This window comes from Neoarius graeffei, chromosome 13 (assembly GCF_027579695.1).
Source record: "Neoarius graeffei isolate fNeoGra1 chromosome 13, fNeoGra1.pri, whole genome shotgun sequence".
NCBI classification, from domain to species: Eukaryota; Metazoa; Chordata; class Actinopteri; order Siluriformes; family Ariidae; genus Neoarius; species Neoarius graeffei.
Genome location: NC_083581.1, coordinates 8,311,278 through 8,326,877, shown reverse-complemented (window position 1 = coordinate 8,326,877; position 15,600 = coordinate 8,311,278). Strand labels below are relative to the sequence as shown.

General features: G+C 45.3%; 1 protein-coding gene across 11 annotated transcripts in view; it reads left to right on the top strand.

Moving 5' to 3' along the window:
• LOC132896397 (cadherin-13-like) overlaps window positions 1–15,600 on the top strand; it is a 90,591-nt gene that overhangs the window by 39,617 nt on the left and 35,374 nt on the right. For all 11 annotated transcript variants that reach the window (XM_060937197.1, XM_060937191.1, XM_060937194.1 and 8 more), the window contains 4 exons: window positions 909–1,057; window positions 1,221–1,352; window positions 3,187–3,369; window positions 10,341–10,642. In XM_060937197.1, the coding sequence (XP_060793180.1) occupies window positions 909–1,057; window positions 1,221–1,352; window positions 3,187–3,369; window positions 10,341–10,642 (766 nt within the window). The remainder of the gene's footprint in view (window positions 1–908; window positions 1,058–1,220; window positions 1,353–3,186; window positions 3,370–10,340; window positions 10,643–15,600) is intronic.

The window sequence follows — 15,600 nt, the reverse complement described above, 5'->3', positions numbered from 1 at the left end:
CCAACTGAACAAGTGACAGCAATACCTAGTGTAATATGCTGTTGAAATACCAATACTCAAACATCCCCCAGGGAGATGACAATGTCCAGGGGTGGAGAGGATGGAGCAGGAATGTAGATTACCTCTGTCTTGCCTGGGTTGAGCTGCAGGTGATGATTTTCCATCCAACTCTGGATGTCACGCAGGCATGCAGAGATGCAAGCAGAGATCTGTGTGTTAGAAGGAAGAAAAGAGAGAAACAGTTGGGTGTCATCAGCACAACAGTGGTAGGATAGACCATAAGCAGAGATAACTGAGCCAAGAGACTGGGTGTAGAGGGAGAAGAAAAGTGGACTGAGAACTGAACCTTGAGGAACACTGGTGTTAAGTGGGTGTGGTGCTGATACAGTACCAGAGCAGATAACCTGGAAGAAGCAACCAGAGGGGTAGGACTTGAACCAGTCTAGAGCTGTCCCACAGATCCCTAGACCTGATAAGGATGACAGGAGGATGGAGTGATCAATAGTGTCAAATGCAGCAGAAAGATCAAGGAGAATCAAGACCAAGGAGAGGGAGGCAGCACATGCTGCATGAAGTGTACCAAATCTGAAGAAATTCCCTCAAGGTGTTTTTTAGATTCTCCATTCACAAAAATGGGATATACATGAGGTCATAGTGACTTTGACCTTTGATCACCAAAATCAGTTCCTCTTTGAGTCCAACTGAAAATTTCTACCAAATACGATACAATGTCATGGTGAATGCACTCCGTAATCCAAGCTAAATGCGGTCCACAGAAATATTAGAGCGTGCCACTTTTTTTTGGCTGGGCAGTGTATATACTGTATGTGTATACATTGTATACACTGTACATTGTATTCCCATTTATATGTGCAGTTCTTATGTGTTCTCTGCTTGTATTTCTGCAGGTACACATTTGTTAACACTGAATGGACCCAACAGCACAGACAATCCAAACTTAACTTTCAATATTAAAGTTAAAACAGACCCCAAGGATGTTATGTTTGTGATAAATGAAAAGCGGGAAATTTCATTTAGAGGATGTCTGGACTATGAGGTACTATGATCTCCACATCTCTTTCCTTGGCTTCATGTGTGGTTGGTTCTATGTGCAGCATTTCTGTTTGGATTTTGGCTTAATTACAATGCTAATAATTTCTGGATGTACAAATCAACAGTAATGTGTTTGACAGCATTCATATTATATTGCTTTCCTTTAGGAAAATAAGAAATACACACTAGTGGTTGAAGCGAAGGACCAAAAAATATTAACTTCACATTCCAGTACAGCTACAGTGATAATCAAGGTTATTGACAAAAATGACCATAAACCAGTAATTACAGGAAAAAAGGTGAGTAAATGTGAAATCAGTGGAAAAATAAATATAAACAAAATCAGTATGCTAAAATGGCATGTTTTAGATATTATGAAACTATATGTATTTGAAATAAGCAATAAGCATAAAGACAGTTGCTCTAGCAAGTTTCTGGTTGGCACATCTTGATTCAACTGTACATGAAATCAATATGGCTTTGCTTTAAAGCATATACGCAGAGCCATGGCCTCACTTTCGTTTATAAATGCCTTGAGACCTCTAGAATGGCACAGTAATAGTTTTAAGCATTAACAATAAATCTAATATATAAATTTTTATGATTAAAGTGATTCATATAGGTAGTAGTCTGAGTGAATGACCTTGACGTCCGTGACGTCACAGCAGGAAGTCTATTGGTCTCATTTCCGCTATACTAAAACAGAGCTGACTGCAACTCCGATCCTCCATTTTGAGCTAATTTATCACCATGCCACATAGATGTGTTGCTGCACCCACCAGCAACATGACAGAAGGTGGATTTATGTTGCATTCCTGGCCCAAGAATGTTCAAACTGTGAAGATTTGGATGCATTTTGGGAGAAGTTCATGGGCACATTGGGTGCCTACGAAGTCTCTCCTCTGCTCTGCACATTTTACTGAAGACTCATATGAGACCTCTGATCTGTTGAGGAGTGTTGGCTATAAGCCCGTACTGAAAGAGGGTGCAGTACCAACAATTAAATAAAACTATAAGAAAAGGAAAGTATTTTATTTATTTTAAAAAGGAAAGTTCAGTTGCACCATTTCTCCCAGAGTGTGAGCCATGGGTTGTTGGTAAAACCCAGGATGGAACAGGAGGTGACATATTGCTTGGGCAGTGACCTCCCCGCAGTTGTTGCTAAAACCGGTGATGTTCCGTCCCGTCCTGGGTTTTAGTAACTGCCTGAGCCAAGCAGCAATGGTGGAGTACTCAGTATGGAGAAAATGGAGAATGAGTGGAGCAGCCGTCTGATTTTTCCACTGGATATTGCTGCTATCTCGCCCTTACATGGAAGAAGTGAATGAACGGAGAACTGAACAAAGAACTGAAACTCAGATTGTTTCAAAATAATCGGCCACAAGATTGGCCTTCAAGAAGCAAAAACGCAGACGGGTAAGCTCCGACTCTCATTTGGATACAAAACAACAAAAACAACACATTGTTTACCTGCATTTAGATTAATCCATGCAACTTGTATTGTGTGTTTAAATTACCGGTATAAGATTATTTAATTTGCTTCAGAATGTGATTGTCTCAGTTCATCTGATTATTTAATTAGCCTTTTACGTTTTATCAGTGAAAATGCATGCATGTACATGTATGTTGCATAAGTTATAACACCTATCCTGTTTTAATGAGAGTCAACCCACAATCAATGAAGTCAAATCAGTCTTAGTTGAGCAAGTCGGTAACAGTATTTCTTACTTTCACCATAAATTTTTATTTATATAACTTTGGTCTATACTGTAGCTGTCAAAGGCCTCGGCCTTAAAACCAGTTACCGCTGTGACGTCACACACTCATGGCTGGCTGGGTCAGCGGGCCAGCTCGAATGCCAACTTTGTGGTTGATTTTAACTCTCAAAAATATATATATTTTTATTCCCATTTATGCAGCACACAAGAGTCAAGGATGGAGATACAGTACTATCCACTCAGAAATTTATTTAAAAATAAAGGTTCTGCATATCTCCTTTAAGGATTAGTAAGTGTTATGCTCAAAATAGATGTGAAACAACAGAGGACAAACTGAAGGTTTTAACATGTCACTGAAATCACACTTCAGTCATGATCTATGTTCCTGCTTTTTTTCCCTTGTAATAAATAACAGATAAAAGGACAGATAAAAGAAGGAGAGATTGGAATGGAGGTTTACAGAATACAAGTGACGGATGGAGACAGTCCAGGATCTCCTGGGTGGAGGGCCAAATTCACACTTGATGGTGAAAAAGCAGAAAACTTTGGAATTGAAAAAAACCCCAAAACTAATGAGGGCATCTTATCTGTTGTAAAGGTAAAAATATTTTTCTTAATATCTTTTCATTTTAAATTGACTGACACAAAGGAATGAATGCTAACAGTTACAATTATGGTCTGATATGATGGCGGCATTATTGATTGATTGATTGATTGATTGATTGATTGATTGATTGATTGATTGATTGATTGATTGATTGACTGACAATTTATTTTTCTCCATAGGGTTCCAAGTTAATACAGGTGCTTATTTTAGTGAACTGAAGTCTGACACCAGCTACATTTTCTTGTTTATTGTTTGCCCAGTCAACAGACAATATACAAAGTTTTTCAATATTACTTGAACAAAACTGATATGAGGTGAAATTCAAGCTATATAGTTCTTCAGCAAAATTTCATATCAATTATATGTTTACTTAAAAGCAAGACAACTTGGATGCAAATACAATGTCTACTTTCAGTGTTTGCTTTTTCCTGTTTTGTATGTATTGTTACTCAATAATCAAATTCATGTGTGTAGCGAGTTTCGAGTGTGGGTGGAGCACAGAGGACGGCAGGACAATGCTTGGAGGCAGATAAATCTGTTTATTTTAACAACTTTTCAGTCTAAATATTTCCTTCCATACACACACACACGCACACTTGTCTGGTCCCGGGTTGCGCCCCCTCTCCTCTCTCTCTGCCTCCTTAAATAGGGAGCGGTTACTGGGAAAACACACATACAAACACAGGTTAATTATCCTCAGGTGTCGCGATTCTGCCACTCACCTTCCCCGGCTCCACCCTCCTGTCACAGACCGGCGCTTGACCACGCCCCCGCTGCCACATACCCCCACCGCCCGACTCAGGCCGGGCGCTCGTCCGGCCCGCAGCCGACTCCCCCCCCCCTTGACGGGAGAGGAAGTCCGCCACGACCATCTGCGCCCCCGGCCTGTGGACCACCTTGAAGTTGAAGGGTTGGAGTGCCAGATACCAATGGGTGATCCGCGCGTTGGCATCCTTCATGCGGTGGAGCCACTGGAGGGGCGTGTGGTCCGAACAGAGAGTGAAAGAGTGCCCCAGCAGGTAGTAACGGAGGGCGAGGACCGCCCACTTAATCGCCAGGCACTCTTTTTCAATTGTGCTGTAGCGCCCCTCACGCACTGACAGCTTCCGGCTGATGTACAGGACCGGGCGGTCCTCCCCCTCCACCTGCTGGGACAAAACGGCCCCCAGCCCTCTGTCCGACGCATCGGTCTGCAACACAAAAGTGAGAGAGAAGTCAGGGGAGTGTAAAAGTGGCCCCCCACACAGTGCAGCCTTTACCTCAGAGAAAGCCTGCTGGCACTGCTCCGTCCACTGGACCGGATCTGGCGCCCCCTTTTTAGTGAGGTCAGTCAGCGGGCTGGTGACGTCTGAATAATTAGGTATAAACCTACGATAGTAGCCAGCCAGCCCCAGGAACTGCCTCACCCCCTTTTTGGTCTTGGGCCTCGGGCAGGCCGCAATCGCTGCCGTCTTATTAATTTGGGGACGCACCTGCCCGTTGCCCAAGTGGAAGCCCAGATACCGTACTTCCACCCGCCCAATCGCACACTTCTTCGGATTGGCAGTGAGTCCCGCCCGCCTCAGCGACCTAAGGACGGCCCTCAGGTGTTGTAGGTGCCGCTGCCAATCATTACTATAAATGATGATATCATCTAGGTAAGCGGCCGCATAGGTGGCGTGGGGCCGGAGGACCCGGTCCATCAGCCGCTGAAATGTAGCGGGCGCCCCAAACAGCCCAAAAGGAAGTGTGACGAACTGGTGTAAGCCGAACGGTGTGGAAAAGGCCGTTTTCTCTCGGGATAATGGAGTCAAGGGGATCTGCCAATATCCCTTCGTCAAATCCAGTGTCGAGTAAAAGCGAGCCGTGCCTAGTCGATCGAGCAGCTCATCAATACGAGGCATTGGATACGCGTCGAATTTAGACTCCGCGTTGACTTTTCTATAGTCCACACAGAACCGGACCGAGCCGTCGGCCTTGGGAACCAAGACCACCGGGCTGCTCCAGTCACTGTGGGACTCCTCGACGATGCCCATTTCGAGCATGGCCTGAAGTTCTTCCCGAACCACCTTTTTTTTGTGTTCGGGTAATCTATAAGGACGGCTCCACACTACCACCCCCGGGGGCGTCTCTATGTGGTGTTCTATGAGGTTAGTGCGACCGGGCAGGGGCGAGAACACATCCGAAAACTCGGCCTGCAACTGGGCGACCTCCGTGAGTTGGGTCGGGGAGAGGTGGTCTCCACAGGGGACCGGAGAGGTACGTGTTGCCAACGACCCTTTTTGGACCTCCAGCCCCAGCTCCGCCTTCTCCGGAACTACCGACACCAACGCCACGGGGACCTCCTCGTTCCAGAGTTTCAGCAGATTGAGGTGGTAGATCTGTAGCGCCCCCTCCCTGTCCGTTCGCCTAACCTCATAGTCGACGTCCCCGACTCGCCGTGTGACCTCAAAGGGTCCTTGCCACTTGGCGATTAATTTGGAGCTCGACGTGGGCAACAGGACGAGTACCTTATCTCCCGGAGTGAACTCTCTAAGGCGCGTGCCCTTGTTGTACAGGCGGGCTTGCCGTTCCTGGGCCTGCCGCAAATTCTCCTGAGTTAGGTGGGTGAGCGTGTGGAGCTTTGCCCGCAGATCCATAACGTACTGAATTTCGTTTTTGCTCTGTGAAGGTCCCTCCTCCCAATTTTCCTGCAGGACATCTAAGATGCCGCGCGGCTTACGCCCATATAATAATTCAAATGGGGAGAACCCCGTGGAGGCTTGGGGGACCTCTCGCACTGCGAACAACAAGGGTTCGAGCCACTTATCCCAGTTACGTGCGTCCTCACTTACGAATTTTTTGATAATGTTCTTGAGGGTGCGATTGAACCGTTCAACTAAACCGTCCGTCTGTGGGTGATACACGCTGGTGCGGATCGGCTTAATACCCAGTAGCCCATACAGTTCGCTCAGTGTCCGTGACATAAACAAGGTGCCTTGGTCAGTCAGAATCTCTTTCGGGATTCCAACCCGGGAGATGATGTGGAAGAGGGCCTCTGCAATACTGCGTGCTGAGATATTGCGAAGAGGCACTGCTTCCGGATATCGTGTTGCATAGTCCACCAGAACCAATATAAAGCGGTACCCTCGTGTTGACCGATCTAATGGCCCGACGAGATCCATCCCAATTCTTTCGAACGGGGTCTCGATTAATGGTAGGGGGCGCAAGGGCGCTTTTGGAATGGCCGCTGGATTTACTAACTGGCATTCGCGGCACGCAGTACACCACTTACGGACGTCGCCGCGAATCCCCGGCCAATAGAATCGGGCCATTATCCGGGCGAGTGTCTTATCCTGGCCGAGGTGTCCAGCCATGGGATTAAAGTGAGCCGCCTGGAATACCAATTCCCGACGGCTCTTTGGAATTAACAATTGGGTGACTCGCTCTTTTGTCTGAGTGTCCTGCATCACTCGGTATAACCTATCCTTCAAAATGGAAAAATAGGGGAAGGACGGGGTGGCGTTCGGCTGGAGCATCTGACCATCAATTACTCTCACTTGGTCAAACGCGTGTCGCAGAGTCTCATCTCGCGATTGTTCCAGTGGGAAATCCACGAGGGATTCCCCAATAGAAAGAGGAGGGGCCGGTGGCTCCTCACTCTGTCGCGGAGATGACGTAGACGGCTCTGCGACCACAGCTCCAGCCAAAGCGACACCGGGACCCTCCCCTGTCAACTGGCAGGACCCACTCTTTACTAGGCGTGCCATTAAACCCCGAAATCCCGGCCAATCAGTCCCCAAAATCAAAGAGTGGGTAAGGCGAGGATTAACTGCCGCCTTCACTATCGATTTTTCCCCTCTGAAATGTATGTGGACTGACACCAACGGGTAGCTGTGAATATCCCCGTGCACACACAACACCTTCACCTCTTGTGCTCCCCCCAATGCCTCGTCTTGCACCAGGCTTTGGCGGATTGAGGTCTGATTGCAACCTGAATCCACCAACGCCTGATATGTAGCCCCTTGTACACTTACCGGTATGTGATATGCTCCGGCCTGATCGAGGGCAGCCTCTGGCGCGTCGGGGATCCGCACCACTGCCCCCACTTCCATCGCTGCACACTGTTGCTGCAGGTGGCCCGGTTCCCCGCAGCGCCAGCAGACCGGCCCGGGCCTTCCCTCTGCAGCTGTGTTCTGGGGCTCACTCACCTGAGGGGGGGGGAGAGACAGACACAGAAGGGAGAAACGGGAGGGCACCACGGGTGCGGCGGGCCGGCTGGGGTGGAGCCGGTCCCCGCCTCCGCGGTGGGGGAATGGGGAGAGGACGGGACACGGGAGGAAGGGGGAGAGAAAGAGAGAGAGAAGAGGAGAGAGAAGCTGATGACGTCCGCTGTCCTGCCGCCGGAACAGCCGCCAGATGATCCTCCGCCAGTCCCACGGCCTGATCCAGCGACGTCGGGCGGTGGCACTGGACCCACTATGCGGTTCCGGCTGGTAAGCGGGCAATGAACTGTTCCAGCGCCACCTGGTCGATGATTCCCTCGGCGTCGCGATCTTCGGCCCTCAGCCACCGCCAGCAGGCGTCCCGGAGCTGCTGGCCGAACGCGAACGGGCTGCCGACTTCCTCCATCCGCAGCGCGCAGAAGCGCTGGCGCTGCTGCTCCGGCGTGCGCCCCACGCGCTGGAGGACAGCCCGGCGAAGATCGGCGTAGGCCAGCCTGCGGTCGGCGGGGAGCTGTAGTGCGGCCAGCTGCGCCTCTCCCGTCAGGAGGGGGAGGAGGCGCGCCGCGCGCTGCTCCATCGGCCACCCCGAGGCTTCGGCGACCTGCTCGAACAATGTGATGAATGCCTCGGGGTCGTCCTGCGGGCCCATCTTGGTCACGGTGAGGGGAGACGGGCCCATGGCCGGGGCGCTGGTGGACCCCGCCGCCGCGAGGAGACGCCGGAACGCCTCTCGATCTTCCTGCTGGGCCAGCACCAGGGCTTCAGAGTGGCGCTCCTGCTCCTTTCGGAGCATGACAAGTGCCTGGTGCTGGCTCTGCTGAGCCGTAGCGAGGGCGTGGACCAAGTCCGCGAACGGGGAGGATTCCATGGGGCTGCTGTGTTGGTGCTCCACTTTTTTCCCGGGTTTCGGCACCACTGTAGCGAGTTTCGAGTGTGGGTGGAGCACAGAGGACGGCAGGACAATGCTTGGAGGCAGATAAATCTGTTTATTTTAACAACTTTTCAGTCTAAATATTTCCTTCCATACACACACACACGCACACTTGTCTGGTCCCGGGTTGCGCCCCCTCTCCTCTCTCTCTGCCTCCTTAAATAGGGAGCGGTTACTGGGAAAACACACACACAAACACAGGTTAATTATCCTCAGGTGTCACGATTCTGCCACTCACCTTCCCCGGCTCCACCCTCCTGTCACAGACCGGTGCTTGACCACGCCCCCGCTGCCACAATGTGCAAACTTGCATTCCTACTGATCAAGATAGGTACTGTTCCTGTGCTGGCTCTCGCCTCAATATTTGTGTGTGTCCTGGGAAAACCTGCCACAGTGTCGAAACTCTGGCAAACATAAATGAATGTCCAGTCTGCAGTGCAGTCCATAATAAGCTAGACATAATAAGGCACGGTGGTGTAGTTGTTAGCGCTGTCGCCTCACAGCAAGAAGGTCCGGGTTCGAGCCCCGTGGCCGGCGAGGGCCTTTCTGTGCGGAGTTTGCATGTTCTCCCCGTGTCTGCATGGGTTTCCTCCAGGCGCTCCGGTTTCCCCCACAGTCCAAAGACATGCAGGTTAGGTTAACTGGTGACTAAATTGACTGTAGGTATGAGTGTGAATGGTTGTCTATGTGTCAGCCCTGTGATGACCTGGCGACTTGTCCAGGGTGTACCCCACCTTTCGCCCGTAGTCAGCTGGGATAGGCTCCAGCTTGCCTGCGACCCTGTAGAACAGCATAAAGCGGCTAGAGATAATGAGATGAGATGGGGAATTTTTCAGCTCAAATAAAAACTCTACCAGAGCCTACTTACTGAAAAAAAAAATTAATGGTGACACAGTGCATTTCACCTTGCACTTTTTATTATTAACAGGCAAAACATTATTATTTCTTTAATAATAAAATCAGGGGAGGGGAGCATGTTTTAATTTTTCTTCAATTCAGATTGGACTCAGGCAAATCTTGACTAATTGATAAACATTCCCCTGGTTTTTGGCAAGTGTCATTTTGTCATGGTGTCATTTGATAGTGTTTTTTTTTTTTTTTTTTTTTTTTGGGGGGGGGTTCCTGCAGCAGGGTGGTGTAGTGGTTAGCACTGTTGCCTCACAGCAAGAAGGTCCTGGGTTCAAGCCCAGTGGCCAATGAGGGCCTTTCTGTGTGGAGTTTGCATGTTCTCCCTGTGTCTGTGTGGGTTTCTTCTGGGTGCTCTGGTTTCCCCCAAAGACATGCAGGTTAGGCTAATTGGTGGCTCTAAAATTGAGTGTGAATAGTTGTTTGTCTCCGTGTCAGCCCTGCGATAACCTGGTGACTTGTCCAGGGTGTACCCTGCCTCTCGCCCATAGTTAGCTGGGATAGGCTCCAGCTTGCCTGAGACCCTATAGAACAGGATAAGCAGCTACAGATAATGGATGGATAGATGGATGTTTCTGCACTAGCACCCAAAAAATAATAAATTCAGTGGAAAATGAGAGCAACAGTAACCATAAACATCTTTCACTTCCTGTGTACTTTCTCCTTCACTGGATTGCCTTTCCTACAGGCAAATTTCCATGTTCTTTCCACTGCTTGAGCTGAGACAGCAGATAAGCATAGTTTTCAAGTATGTCTGTATCACCATTGCAAGGGTTCAAAAATCATGAATATTATATCAGAATGCACAGACTGGCTGTGATGCACAGACAGAAAGTCTTGTGGGCCAAGCTCTTCTTTGTTTTGAAGACTCGTGTAAGTCAGTCATTTTCAGTAGTACCTTTCACTAGCATAATGTGTTCTCTCTCAATTTTTTAATTTAGCCCCTAGACTATGAAGAGATCCAGAAGCTGAACCTGACGGTTAATGTGGAGAATGAAGAGCCGTTCTTTTCCTGTTCAGTTCAGAAGAAATACACTGGAAAACTGTGGGATGTCAATTATTCAAGAAACGGCTCCAGCTCTGCAAGGATTTCTTTCTCCATCTCTGTGGAAGATGTTAATGACCCTCCAGTGTTCACAGACACCACTAAATATGTGAACATCTTCGAAAACACACCACCTGGACACAGTCTGTGGACATTCTCTGTAACGGATCAGGACCAGAATCCACCAAATAAACACCAGTAAGATGTACAAATTTTACAATAGTACAATTTTTCACTTCAAATTGCCTGAACTGTTACATGTCAGTCATGAAAAGACAATCATAGCCTGACTTCACTGCTGGTTTCAATGGTTTCTCAGGTAGCTAGCATCAGACATCATCACAAGCATGAAGTAGTAAATGAAGAGTGTAAATATAAAATTTCACATTTTTTATTAAATTTACAAATATTTGGGTTTTTTTTTTCTTTATGGAGCATTTTTTTTTACAAATTAATGAGAAGAAGAAGACATCCATATCCCCCATCCTGTATACCAACTATATACCAAGTTTCAAGATATTGTCACATTTCTCAAGTTCTGCTGCAGGAAACCAACCCTACCTCTTTACCCTGAACTCAGCAGCCCATGGCATAAGCCCACTGGACCTTTGGTCCAGGTGAGCTAAAAATTAAAATTTCTCACATTTCTTAGTATCAATAGGCACATATTACTTAATCAACACACATACCAACTTTCAAGACCATACCACTCATAGTTTTCAAGTTCTGCTCCAGAAACAAAATCTACCCCTAAGACTAAACTGAGAGACTAAGTCTGAAATCGTTTCCATGGAAACATGAAAAATTTAAATTTCTCAAATTTCTTAGTATGAAAAGGCACGTCTACATCATGTTGTTAACATGTATACTAAGTTTCAAATCTGTATCATGAATAGTTTTGGATGTATGCTCCGGAAACGAACATTGCTCTTAGAAACTGTCAAAATCTGTTTTTTATGTAAATATTTGAAAAATACTTTTTTTTTTCAAAAATCTAATATAGCAAAAGGCACCAATTCACATGTTGCTTGATATGTATACAAAGTTTCATGAAGATATCTTCAGTGGTTTTAAAGATATGATCCGGAAACAAAAACGTGACCAGACGGACGTAACTCGTTTTCGTTTCGGATAAAAAAAATATTGAATCCATTTTAGAGTTGCAACAACAAAGAAAAAATGGTAAAGAGGTCTTAATCCTCAATAATTTAGGATTATTTTTGGCTAGCAATTTTTAACTAGAATTTAAAAAAAAGCTGACAAGACCATTCCCACGAGCAACAAGCTCAAATGTCTGAGTCATTGTATAATTTGGGGTACATTTCACATCAACAAAAAACTACAAAAACAATGTTTTCTTGAATGTCCCCCCCCCCCCCCCCAATAAAACAATTAGCGGTTCAAGTTAGTATATTGAGTCTATTCTGTCATATTACATTACATTACATGGCATTTAGCAGATACTCTTATCCAGAGCGACATACGAGTGCAAAAGTCAGGTACATGAAGTGCTGAACTTCTAGACAAGAAAGTTCTAGTGCCAACTGAACAAATGACAGCAATGCCTAGTGTAAATTGCTGTTGAAATACTAATACTCAAACAGTTAAGGAAACAAACCAACCATATAAAGTACAACTAAATAGAGAACTCAAAACAGCTAACCCAAGGCTAGACAGCACATAGCCTGGGTTGGTCGAGAATGATACATGGTGAAGAGGTGGGTCTTCAGCCTGTGCTTGAAGATGGTCAGGGAGTCAGCAGATCTGACCTCAATGGGAAGGTCATTCCACCAACAGGGAACCAGGACAGACAGTGGTCTTGAGCGGGCTGGGCAGAAGTGGAGAGGAGGAGGGGCCAGGCAACCAGTAGTAGCAGAGCGTAAGGATCTGGCAGGCATGTAGGGGTGGATCAGACTCTGGAGGTATACTGGCCCTAACCACCTTGAGAGTCTGGTAAGCTAGCACCAGTGTCTTAAATTTGATGTGAGCTGTGATAGGTAGCCAGTGCAAGTTGGCAAGCAGAGGGGTGACATGGGAAGAATGAGGGAGGTTGTAGACCAGACGAGCTGCAGCATTCTGGATGAGCTGCAGGGGATTGATGGCAGAAGCTGGAAGGCTAGCAAGGAGAGAATTGCAGTTGTCCAAGCGGGAGAGGATCAGTGCTTGGACTGTTTGTACACAATTGTGTTTTAAAAAATTATTTTAAGAATTATTTTTTCAGATATACGTGATATGTTCAGCACTGTCATTAAGGACAGATTTTTTTATTATTACTTTAAAAAAATAAAATAAAACTCCCATACAGGTCATTTTGATAGTGTTGATGTAGGTGAACAGTATATTTTTAAAGGATAAAAAAAAGTGTAACAAATTTGACATTCACCGTTTACATGCACAAAATATTCCAGTTTTTGCTCTTATTCCAAAAAGAAAATTTTTCTTTGTAAGAAAGTTTCTTACTAATTTTCTGACTAAAATTTACATGGCTAATTAAAATGAATATTCCACTAATTATATGCAGCTGTGCATTCTCCAATTGTGTAGTTGGCTTGTGTACAATGCACAGAGCTGACCGTAAACAGGCAAGAGGCTATGTAACGCAAACTGTTCTAAAACCTCCAATTGAGGCGCATATTCCGAATGTGCTCTATACATGTCCAAAGAATGCTCATAAAACCCAAATAATACCGGTATGTCTTAATCGGAAAATGCTAAATTTGGAATAAGGACAAATTTGGAATATCTGAATGGAATATTCGGATACATTGCCCGTATCAAATTCTGAATATCGTTATATTTGGAATAATAGTGGAATATTAATGTGCATGTAAAAGTTCTGAATAAAAGTCAACCAGTTTATGCCTGTGCATCTGCAAACACACTGCCTTTCATGTAAGATCAGCATCCCACGAGCCCTGTATCTCCAAAGTTTCTCAGCTGCTGACATCTATTTAAGACAATTGGATTTTTTTTAAAAATGTGAGAGAGAAAGGGAAAATGTGCCCATATGGATAATAGGTCTTGTGACCTATGTAGATTGATAATAATAAAAAATATGATAATGAAGACCGTTAATGGATAACTTAGTTGACAGGTAACATAGTTGACAATTTCCCTATTATGACCCATAATTTAGGCCTGTCCTGGCTGACCACATATCATTTTAGTGAGCAGGTTAACATCAAATTTTAACATATAACTAAATTAAAAGTAACATAAATTTGTAAACCATAACAATGTACCATTAGAGATCAAATAATGCAAAAGAGAGAGAGAAAGGACACTCCAAAGTGTGTTCAACATGTCTGCCACTGAGGAAAATAACATCATGTGATGCTGGTCACATGGAATTGAGACAAACCATTTATAAGTTGCAGAGGTGAGTTCTGTTAGTAACATGATTGACAACATTTGTGATCATTAATAAATTAATATATTTTAATTATTTAAATGAGAAAATAAATTAAAATAATAGTATTTTTCTTTATTATTTAGAATTTTGAAATTAAAAAAAAACTGTTGACCTCGTTGACTTTAATGGTTTTTATTCACTATTTTGAAACCAAGACAATGGACAAAGCAAAAATGGTCAATTTAGGAACATCATGACATATTTCAAGCTAAATGAGGTATGAGGCATAGGATGTACTAATATCTGTGTGATATGTTTTCCATTAATAGGTATATGATGAATATAGTTTGAATGAATATAAATATCATCAGTGGATATGAAATGTACTCCAAATTATAGAATTACACCGTTGAGACAAGTTGCTAGAGCTACAGTGAGGCAAAAAAGTATTTAGTCAGCCACCAATTGTGCAAGTTCTCCCACTTAAAAAGATGAGAGAGGCCTGTAATTTTCATCATAGGTACACTTCAACTATGAGAGACAGAATGGGGGGAAAGAATCCAGGAAATCACATTGTAGGATTTTTAATGAATTAATTGGTAAATTCCTTGGTAAAATAAGTATTTGGTCACCTACAAACAAGCAAGATTTCTGGCTCTCACAGACCTGTAACAACTTCTTTAAGAGGCTCCTCTGTCCTCCACTCGTTACCTGTATTAATGGCACCTGTTTGAACTCGTTATCAGTATAAAAGACACCTGTCCACAACCTCAGACAGTCACACTCCAAACTCCACTATGGCCAAGACCAAAGAGCTGTCAAAGGACACCAGAAACAAAATTGTAGACCTGCACCAGGCTGGGAAGACTGAATCTGCAATAGGTAAGCAGCTTGGTGTGAAGAAATCAACTGTGGGAGCAATTATTAGAAAATGGAAGACATATAAGAGCACTGATAATCTTCCTTGATCTGGGGCTCCACGCAAGATCTCACCCTGTGGGGTCAAAATGATCACAAGAACGGTGAGCAAAAATCCCAGAACCACATGGGGGGACCTAGTGAATGACCTGCAGAGAGCTGGGACCAAAGTAATAAAGGCTACCATCAGTAACACACTACGCCACCAGGGACTCAAATCCTGCAGTGCCAGACGTGTCCCCCTGCTTAAGCCAATACATGTCGAGGCCCGTCTGAAGTTTGCTAGAGAGCATTTGGATGATCCAGAAGAGGATTGGGAGAATGTCATATGGTCAGATGAAACCAAAATAGAACTTTTTGGTAAAAACTCAACTTGTCGTGTTTGGAGGAGAAAGAATGCCGAGTTGCATCCAAAGAACACCATACCTACTGTGAAGCATGGGGATGGAAACCTCATGCTTTGGGGCTGTTTTTCTGCAAAGGGACCAGGACGACTGATCCGTGTAAAGGAAAGAATGAATGGGGCCATGTATTGTGAGATTTTGAGTGAAAACCTCCTTCCATCAGCAAGGGCATTGAAGATGAAACGTGGCTGGGTCTTTCAGCATGACAATGATCCCAAACACACCGCCCAGGCAACGAAGGAGTGGCTTCGTAAGAAGCATTTCAAGGTCCTGGAGTGGCCTAGCCAGTCTCCAGATCTCAACCCCATAGAAAATCTTTGGAGGGAGTTGAAAGTCCGTGTTGCCCAGCGACAGCCCCAAAACATCACTGCTCTAGAGGAGATCTGCATGGAGGAATGGGCCAAAATACCAGCAACAGTGTGTGAAGACTTACAGAAAACGTTTGACCTCTGTCATTGCCAACAAAGGGTATATAACAAAGT